The sequence below is a fragment of the Netta rufina genome (assembly GCF_964035555.1).
Source record: "Netta rufina genome assembly, chromosome: 6".
Classification (NCBI taxonomy): Eukaryota; Metazoa; Chordata; class Aves; order Anseriformes; family Anatidae; genus Netta; species Netta rufina.
The window spans coordinates 40,218,926-40,229,065 of NC_140129.1; the positions used below are offsets into that span (position 1 = coordinate 40,218,926).

General features: G+C 37.1%; 1 protein-coding gene across 4 annotated transcripts in view; it reads left to right on the top strand.

The window, feature by feature from the left end:
• TANC1 (tetratricopeptide repeat, ankyrin repeat and coiled-coil containing 1) overlaps positions 1–8,481 on the top strand; it is a gene marked incomplete at its 3' end in the record, with an annotated part of 96,495 nt that extends 88,014 nt beyond the window's left edge. For 3 of the 4 annotated variants that reach the window (XM_084289137.1, XM_084289136.1, XM_084289138.1), the window contains 4 exons: positions 679–770; positions 4,075–4,221; positions 6,224–6,324; positions 7,107–8,481. In XM_084289137.1, coding sequence (XP_084145263.1) covers positions 679–770; positions 4,075–4,221; positions 6,224–6,324; positions 7,107–8,472 — 1,706 coding nt within the window. Of the gene's footprint in view, positions 1–678; positions 771–4,074; positions 4,222–6,223; positions 6,329–7,106 lie in introns of those variants that run through there. The other variant, XM_084289139.1, reaches the window with a different exon arrangement.
• Positions 8,482–10,140: the final 1,659 nt, after the last annotated feature.

Consider the following 10,140-nt stretch of genomic DNA (forward strand, 5'->3'; position numbering starts at 1 on the left):
CAAGTCTCCACTTCAGAAGTGAGGAAATAAAAGAAATCTTATTCTACTCCTTTCTTTAGCGTATGATGATGGAGAGCCTGAGGAATCTGTCTTTACATGGTTACTCTGTCATGACATACTTAAACAAGAAAAGAATTATTATGCTATTAATGATCCTTAATTCTGCCACTATTAATGGTTTAGATGAAGAAGTTTTACATTTAAATAACATTCTCTAAATATATTTTAGAATCACACATTTTTGCAAGTAGTAGACAAAAGGTATGTCTGTGTCATGTATTATAGTGGGCAAGTACATGTGCATCTGTGCATGTAATGACTACTAAATCTGTTATATGCTTAAATCGTTATTTGGTTACTAAATATGATTAAATGCAGATCCTTATCTAGGCCTGTGCTTCACCATGGACTTTCATCCTTTCCTATACTGGCTTTAGAGCAAGGGAAAAATGAATTGGACCCTTTCATATTTGTCTGCTATCTATGTGGGGTGGTAGGGGACAAGTATGGATATGAATGTGCGCACATGTATATTTAACATACACACTTAAAATATAGTAATAGTTGTTTCATGAAAGTGGGATATGCACTAAAGTAGGATTAGGCTTTCCAGTGCAAATAGTTATAAAAAACAATTTTTTTCCCCTTTGTCAGAGATCCTTAAAATTTAACTTTCAGGAAATGCAGCATGGGCAATGGCCACCTCAAAACCCGACATTCTCCTTATTCTGCTGCAGAAACTGATGGAAGAAGGAAATATACTGTACAAAGTAGGTAGACTTTTTCCTCATTGGCTGAATACTACAGGTTCACAAACCACTTGATGCTTATTACTATACCCTATATGTACAATTTTATTCGACTAACCATTAATTTCTCCTTTTCTTTTTTTTTTCCTTCTTCTCTCTTGACTAGGGGGCCTGTGATTTGTTTTTACTGATTTTGCACTGCTCATCCTGTTTTTCTTAGCTAGCCTCTTTATTGTGGGACAGCGGGACCCTCCCCTTATCTGCTTAACATACTTCCCGCTGCTATGTTACTGTCATGCCTGCACAATCACTTTTAAATATGCCAAAGTCCAAGGTTAGTGGAATTTTCCACTGCAAAAGCACGTTCTACTGCAAAACACAACTTTGTTTCTCACAATATCAAGAAACCTTAAGAAAACCTTGAGGAATAATAATTTAAAACTAGTATGTTAATTAAAAGAATAACAACAATGGTTAAAGGGTAAGTATATTTTCTTTCAGTTGAGCAAGTTGCTCTGTGGACATTTGTCAGTTGGTTGCAACTCAGAATATAAGGTGCTCATTTGAAAGTGCCTAGTTGAATTAAGTAATGTACAGGCATATCCTTCAGGCTAATGTTCTTTTGTATGCTATTTAAATATAGAATGAGGAAAGTGGCAGCTCTTTTGATACATTCTCTTTACTAGTGGTGATATCTTGCTCAGAAGAGTGGAATTGGTTTCTGTACACTCTGCAATACACCTCCTTTATTTCACTAGTGCAACACAGCAGAATGACTTATACACACATCATTCAAAGTCTTTTCTAGCTATAAGATTTTTAATTTGCAGTTGCTTTTTTTTTTCCTTTTTTTTTTTTTTTTTTTTTTAAATAAGGATCTTCAAACATCTGCCACCTTATCTCTGATTTTTGATCTGAATGGCTGAATGGCACAGCTTTGCATAATATAGGAGAGGTACCCTTGAGACTTTACTATCATGAAGCAGGGTGGACCTGCTTAGATTCATCCAAATTCTGTCTTAAAAATACATCTGGTTGATTTGTCAAGTTTATTGGTCCTGAAATGAGGTTAGAGCTTTACATACAAGCAGGTACCTTAAAAAAAAATCATCACAGAATTATGGAATGGTTTGGGTTGGAAGAGACCTTAAACACCATCTAATTCCAACCCCCTGCCATGGGCAGGGACACCTCCCACTAGACCCAGTTGCCCAAAGCCCCATCCAACTCGGCCTTGAACACCTCCAGGGATGGGACATCCACAGCTTCTCTGGGCAACCAGTTCCAGTTTACATCCACAGAGCAAAGAATTTCCTCCTTACATCTAATCTAAATCTACCCTCTTTCAGTTTAATTACATTCCCTCTTGTCCTATCACTGCAGTCCCCAACAAAAAGGGTCCCTCCCCAGATTTCCTGTAGGCCCCTTTTAGGTGCCGGAGGGCCACTATAAGGTGTTCCCACGGCCTTCTCTTCTCCAGGCTGAAGAACCCCAACTCTCTCAGCCTGTCTGTGTAGGAGAGGTGCTCCAGCCCCGTGATCATCTTTGTGGTCCTCCTCTGGACTCGTTCTAATACTTCCACATCCTTCTTATTACACTGGGGGCCCCACAGCTGAACACAGCACTCCAACCAGGGTCTCATGAGAAGCTGGGACATCTTTCAACCTAAAGGATAACAGTTAATGCAGCAAAGGCGATTCTGTTGTCCCTGGGAGGCCTCTCCTGTGCCACACTAACCTAGTGGTGTATTGAATATGACTCATGGGGTTGTTAAAGGAGAAGGTGTCACCCACAGCGTCACCAGCACCAACTTGTTTTGTTTCAGTTTCTCCTCACATTGCTGTGCAGGTTGGACTCAGCCTGGACTTTGAGACCAGAGATTAACACAGCAGGGCTTGGTACTAATATGTTTTACAATTTCTTAAAAGAGGTTGTATCCCCTGCTGAGACCTTTTTTTAGACCATTTAGTTTTATTATAATCATTTGATTGGACCTGCTAGAGCTATGGTATGTTATTTAGCTTATTAAACTTTTTCAAATATCCTTTGATATATTTGTTTGCCGAAGTATCTGCAAGATAACTATCCAGTAGACTAGCACATATTTGAGTGTATTCACAGTATGCAGTAACTATTCAGCTTTCTGTTTGAATAACATAAGCAAGGTAAATCTTAAATATTTTATATGTCAGTTTCAACAGTAAATTATGACTACTGTGAATGTTTAATTAAATGAAAAGAAACAATGTTTATGAAAATAAACTAACTCCTATAATATCCATTAAGAGAAAAAAAATCTTCATCTGTCAGCTGAAAGATTTGCTATCTTTTCATACTAGGAGGATTTCAGTGGTTTTAGCAGAACTGTGTCAAATCTTCAGCTTGTTGTAGAGATGTTCTCCAAGCATCTTTTGGAGAATCTGAACATAATGCAACCATGGATCATCCAAATAGTCCTGAGGGATGGCTTAGCTTTCTTATTCAACCTTTGTTAAAAAGTTGGAGACTGATCCTTCATTGCTTTAAATTTATACATTCAGCCATCCAATTAATCATGCCTGAGACACCTAAGCGAAGCTGGGAGTAGCTGGACTGCACGTGTGAATGTTGTACTGGCTCTTTCTCCCTCTCCCCATTCTCCTTTCACCAGAGCTTCTACTGCAGCAGCACCACCTGATTAAAGGTTACACCATTCCTGATTAAAGACATGATCTATTAGAAACATCTTAGAGCTATAATAAACTATGGTTGACTGCCCTCTTTAACAAATAAATAAATAAAATTAAGAACTTCATCATACAGTATTATAGATATACCAGAACAATTCTTCAGGTATAAGTATTATATATTAATGCAAGTACTGTCTTGGTGAAATACCATAAAGGCATGACTTTAGAAAGAAAGACAAACGCTAGTTAACTCTCAAGTTCTCTCTTTGTGTGTAAGTGTAATAATATATATTTATTTTTTTTTTTAATATATAAGTGTCTGGTTTATATAAGCCAGTCATATAAGACACACACACACATATAAAAGAATAATATATAAATATTTGTATATAAAATATGATAATTTTTATATATATATATATATATATATAAATGTCTGGCTGTGTTTTCTACTTGAAGTGCGCCAGTTGGTAGATGTCAAATATAAATGTGGTTACACTGATCTTGAAATGACTTTAGTGATTTATATCCAAGCAGGTACCTTTGAAGGTAAGATACCTGTTAGCCTACAGGATAATAGACTTATTTGAATCTGTAATATTCTTTATTGTAATATTGAGAGTTTCTGAAAAGCCTCTTCTTCCCTAAATTTGTAGAAAGGTAAGATGAAGGAAGCAGCACAGCGCTATCAGTATGCTTTGAGGAAGTTTCCGAGGGAAGGCTTTGGAGAAGAAATGAAAGCGTTCAATGAGCTGAGAGTTTCATTGTACTTAAATTTATCACGATGTCGACGAAAAACAAATGTAAGCTCTTGCTTTTAATCTGTTGCACTGGGAATCCTAGACCTCTGTTCTATTCCATTATTGACAGTTTGTGTCACATGTTGATGCTACTGTACTCCTGTGGTTGGTTTTTGGTTATCCTGATGTGCTGAAAGGGCAGAAAAGGGGGAGGGCATGCAGAGTCTTTCAAAGCATTATCGTCAAGGGAAAGATTTGGACATGGCCAAAATATTAGGATTTCTCCTTTACTAAACATTGGTATGTTGTCCAAGCACTGTACATGTATTTTTGCTATTTTAGAATTCTTTTCACTGTATCCTGATTTGGGGCTTTGTTGCGTCAACAGATGGGGACAGTTCCTAAGATGAATGCATGTTGCCATGTGGGAACTATCACAGCTATTCTTATGTAATCAGTTATTTTGGAATAACAAACTGCTGGATGTTTTTAGTACTTTTAAAAGACTAAATGGAAAATGCTGTCACGGCCACCACCCTTTGATATCAAACAGCATAACCTACTACTACAGCTTTATTCTATGTGCTGGCTGTTTCTTTTCTGCCTTCATCAGTGTATCAGATGGCTGGTAAGAACTTGAATGACCATCAGAGCAAAAACTTTTAATTTTCTAAATACACTTTACACTAGGCCTTCTTTTGAAACATTAACTTCTCATTTCCAATGTCATTTAAGTTGTTCTTGGCATCTGTTTCAATGTGAAGAACATATGAACATGGGTGTCCAGGAGTCTACATAGGCAGTTCTGCTGCTGCCTTGCACAGCAGTACTATCACTTTGCCTTTTCTGGTACAACTACCATCTTGTGATGCCCTGGTGCCTTCCCAGACCAGACTGCACTTCTCGGTTTCATAAAACCAGTACTTGAAAGTGACTCTGTGGCCAGTGAGAGGGAGGGAGGGAAGGAGGGAAGGAAGGAATGAGGTTCTCATTGTATTCAAATGATAAACTGATTTTATTATGATAAAAACTGATTTTATTATGATAAAATGATTATATATTGCTAATCCTACAGTGCATCACCTTGCATCTAAAGCTTAAGTTCATCATATTACTCTCTCCTGCATGATACCATCATACCATGGTTTGGGTTGGAAAGGACCTTAAGGATAACTCATATATATATATATATATATATATATAACTCCAATTCCTCTGCTATAGGCAGGGATGCCACCCCCTAGATCAGGTTGGCCAAGGCCCCATCCAGCCTCGCCTTGAACACCTCCAAGGATGGGGCACCCACAGCGTCTCTGGGCAACCTGCTCATGGATATCTCAGGATGTGGGATTTTTATTATTATTTTTTTTTCATGATAATCTTTTCCAGTTTCCTGCGCTGTCATGCTCAGTATCATTTGGTATCATGAAGACCTTATGCTGTGTATGTGTATTAAAATTAGACTGGCTTCTGCTTTCATCTTTTCCATGGCCATCTTTGTCCCAACTTCAATCCTGCTTTGTTAATTCCGGTCTTTGTTTTAATCATGAATTTAGCTGAACTATTATATGTTGTTGTTATTAAATTAAGACCAATTATATTAGATCTAGTACAGTTCTTCTCTAAAACTGTCACATACCTTAGCAAACAAGCCTGGACTAGTACAACATATTTTCCTTGTTTTTTTTTTTTCTATATTCATAGTTTTTTAACTAGTCATTTTTAAAAATACATTTTTAGAGCCTTTTTATCTGAGGTACTCACTTATCCTGTTAAACATGCAGTCTCTTCTAGCATTTTAACATCTGTGGGTTGAAAATAGCTGTATTTTATCTATATTAACACTGCTTTTTAGCTACCTTGGAGTCAGTTTCACTTGGACATAAGAGAAGAGGTTACCAAGATGAGGTCTGGTTTTGGTCTTTATGAAAATGTCTGTTCTTCTTAACCAAGAAAGGTGACTTTCTATACTGGATCTGCACTTCTGTAACAGAACCATGAATGAAGAGCATACAGCTTTCTTTTATTGCCAATGTATAAGGAGTACATTTGTTTAAATTCTTAGGACTTTGGTATGGCTGAAGAGTTTGCTACCAAAGCACTGGACCTGAAACCCAAGTCTTATGAAGCTTATTATGCTAGAGCAAGAGCCAAGAGGAACAGCCGGTAATGTTTGATTCTGTTCATCTATCCACCCAGATTTATTTATTTTTTTAACATTGTAACAATTTCAATAGCTGTGTTTTCCACTAGTTCTGGTTGGAATTTACAAAAAGTTACTTTCTTTGTGCATTTTCCATCTGTATCAACTAAAACTGACCAAGCCCAAAAAGCAGTATTGAATACTCATTTAGGTAATTATTAGACAGTCCAGGAAGTAGAAGGTAACAAATTGATAATGATGTGAGCTATATAAAATGTAAGAGTGGTTAGAACTGCTCCTCCACATTACTCAGCAGAATGTTGTCAATAGTCTACCACCAAACTCCAGCACTGCATTATTTATCACCAAGAATAACCAGGTGTTCTTATAGAATTTGTTGAATCATTAGCAGGTCAAGATAAAAAAAAAAACAACAGGAGAGAAGAGAAACCACCTTTCTAAATTGCAAAAATACCAAAGTCAAAAAAAATAGCAAAGCCTAGGGAGAGGTGTGCCTGTTTGATTCACTTTTCTGAAGACTGTTGGGATTCAAGGGGAAAGGTTTAGGTCTGGATCTGTGCTTCTACTTTAGACTCTCCTGGGTTGGATAACATCCAATCTTTATCTTGTCACCATATCTAGCATGAGATGACAAATCAGAACATCACTTTGTAAGTGGTGGAGGTGGATAAGTAGTGGTTAATGCTGAGGCTCAAATTCATCCCAGGCTTTTACTAACAAATCTTGTGTGTTTTTTGTTTTTTTTTTTTGTTGTTGTTGTTGTTGTTTTATTTCTTTACTGTAGAAAGCTACTTGCTGCTCTTGCTGATTTACGTGAAGCCACAAAACTGTGTCCTAGTAATCAAGAAATAAAACGTCTCCTGGCTCGAGTGGAAGAGGAATGCAAGCAGTTCCAAAGAACACAGCAACAGAAGCACCATTCTCCACAGTCAGTACAGCAAACTAACAATTCTGATAATGAGGGGGAGGAGCTTATACAAAGTGCAAATAACTTCGGTCCTCAAGAAAGGGAGGAAGAGCTGCCACACCCTGATGAATCTGTTTCGTCTTCACAAAGGCTGCAACGTTCCTTAGCTACTGCATCATACACCAGAACCCTTCAAGACAGTGTTCAGCAGAAAGCTAGACCTGTGTCCCCTCAAGGCAGAACAGGCAATAAATATTTGAGAGAGCCAGGCTTGATCGTGCAGCCAACAAAACAAGCACAGATTGTAAAAACTAATCAGCACCTGAGCTCCATCCAGCCTGGATCAAAAATGGGAAGTAGTCAATGTAGTACAAAGACAGCACAATCAAATTTTCATCATCTCTCCCAAAGTCCTTTGCCAGTCCACCACTCTAAAATTCAGCATTTGGATGGAACAAACACATCATCTGGAAGTATTTCCACAGGTCCTAGTTCTGAGCTGTACAATGAGAAGCTTATGTCCAGCCAGTGTTCCCATTCACAGCATAATGAGAATTTCTCTTCTCATTCTTTTGCAAGTAAATCTAAAACCACTGACATGTCAACAGCCCCTACTATGACTTCCAGTGAAGCAAGACTGCAGCAAAGTCCTGTAACCAGTGGTGTCTCTTCTTGTTCTCCATCTGGCAGTATGCTTCTTGCCAGCTCATCCAGCAGCTTAACTTCAGCTAGCAGTTTTTCAGATAGTATTAAGGGGATAGGGCCAGATGTTCGAATAAAGGAGAATAAAGTTAATCAAGTTCAGGGTACTGCTGCTGAATACAGACCTCGCAATACTCCATTTATGGGCATTATGGATAAGACTGCAAGGTTTCAGCAGCAGAATAATCAATCAAGTCGCCCATGGCACTCTCAAGCATCAGATGGATTACCAACAAACGTTGCATCTGGGAGCATTCAGTCCTCAAATTTTGACCAGTTCTCAGTCAAACACTATCAAACTAAAACTTCTGCTGTTATTGCCCCAGGCGACAGCAACCAGAATGGTATGCAAGCTAAAGAACCGGAGGAGGTTAAGTGCCAAACATCTGCCTGCTGTCAAGACAACAGACCATCTAGGCAAGTTTTGCATTTATACCCAGATGCTCTAGCACACCAACACTCTCACATCAATAAGGAAGGCCATCTAAGTCATGTCACTTCTACAAAACCAAAGCGATCATTCATTGAATCAAACGTGTAAATATTATGTTGTATATTATGTAGTTGTAAAACTTCGCTTATAACATCATAGGGTATTATGACAATACAAAATAGCAATTGGCTGACCATTTTCAAGTTTGAGTACATATCCAAGTGGGCCAGTATATCATGGGTACAACCACTTTAAGCTGTTCATACCATCACAGAACAGTTATAGTAACTGGAATAGCAAATTCTGTAGGAAGTATCACCTAGGATCATCAGTCAGCCAAACTAGGACCTCAAGCAAAGAAATTATTTCCATTACACTTTACCCTGAATATACAACTTTACTTTTACATAGGGCTTTAATCTTGGCTTTTAGTTGCATTACATCTCATCACTTACATCATAATTGTGCCTCTATAATGCTTAAGTGCTTCTCAGAATGGTGTTAAGAAAATACCTGCTGCGTACCATTCAGATCTGTATATGTATGGGTTTTTTAAATCAAAGATAGTATTTTATCACTTTTCTAGTGGGCTCTAATTCGGGTTGCATGATGTACATTTAGGAAGCATAAATAATTTGTGTATGAGTAAGCTTAAAGCAGCCATGTTTTGACATGTAAATATAGCTATTTTTAGTAACAAGAAGCAATCAAGTAAACTAAACAGTGACATCTGCATGTGTATTGAGAGGCTTTGACCATATTGGTTATTGCACTGAGTAACGCAATATTATGGCATGTTAACAATAACCGCACTTTATATAGTTTACTTAATCACCTCTGGGTGCTATTTTACAGCAAAATTATATATTGTTTGTTTAGTCAGGTAAAGAGGTACAACAATGACATGTTTTAGTAAGTGTTGTGAACTCACTCAAGAAATGGATGGAATGAAGATGAAAGTTGAAGGAAAAGTGTATGTGCAGTTGCTCTTTTGGATGGAGTTGTGAAGATTTTTTCAGAGGAAATAAAGTTTTATATTGGCACAGTTCTGAAAATATACAGCTGCAGTGACATTCCTATGATTGTACTTTGGTTGGAGTGGTCAACTTGAGGTTGTCACATTCAGGTCTTGTTTGTGTACAGTGTTGTATGTACATTGTAAACACCCGTATGCATTTTTACAAATTACGTTCTAAGTTCACATTATTATGCTTTAGTTTATTTATTGCTCACTGTTTCTTTGGCATTTTGTACAAGTCTTATATTATTCTTGTCCTGTAGTTCTATTTTTGCACAGCTACTGTATTTTTTCCATACAAAATAAAAGTTACTAATATAGCTGTGTCACTGACACTTAAAGGAAGATCTCTCTCCCTGCCTTTCCAAATGCATGTTCAGTAATAGGGAACAGAGATGACAATTTTATTTTTTATTAGAAAAAGAAATACCAATTACATACTTTGATATTTCTTAACTTCTGGAAGAGACTAACTTTGCAAAATGAAGACTCAAAACTTCATAAATGTAGTGAAAATTTTAAGAAAACTTTATTTGAAAAACTGTGAATCTGAATGTTTGATTTCTTAAACAGAAATACTACAAAGTGAAATTATCAGTAACTTTTAAAAAAAATTGGTAATTTTTTGGCAGCTTCCACCAGCAAAGCCATTCTTTTCTTAGCATAAAGATTGAAATGACATCTAGAGTAAAACAGAATTAAACTTCATTTCCCCTTGTTTCTGACACGAATATTTCTGTTAGCTACGTACAATTTCG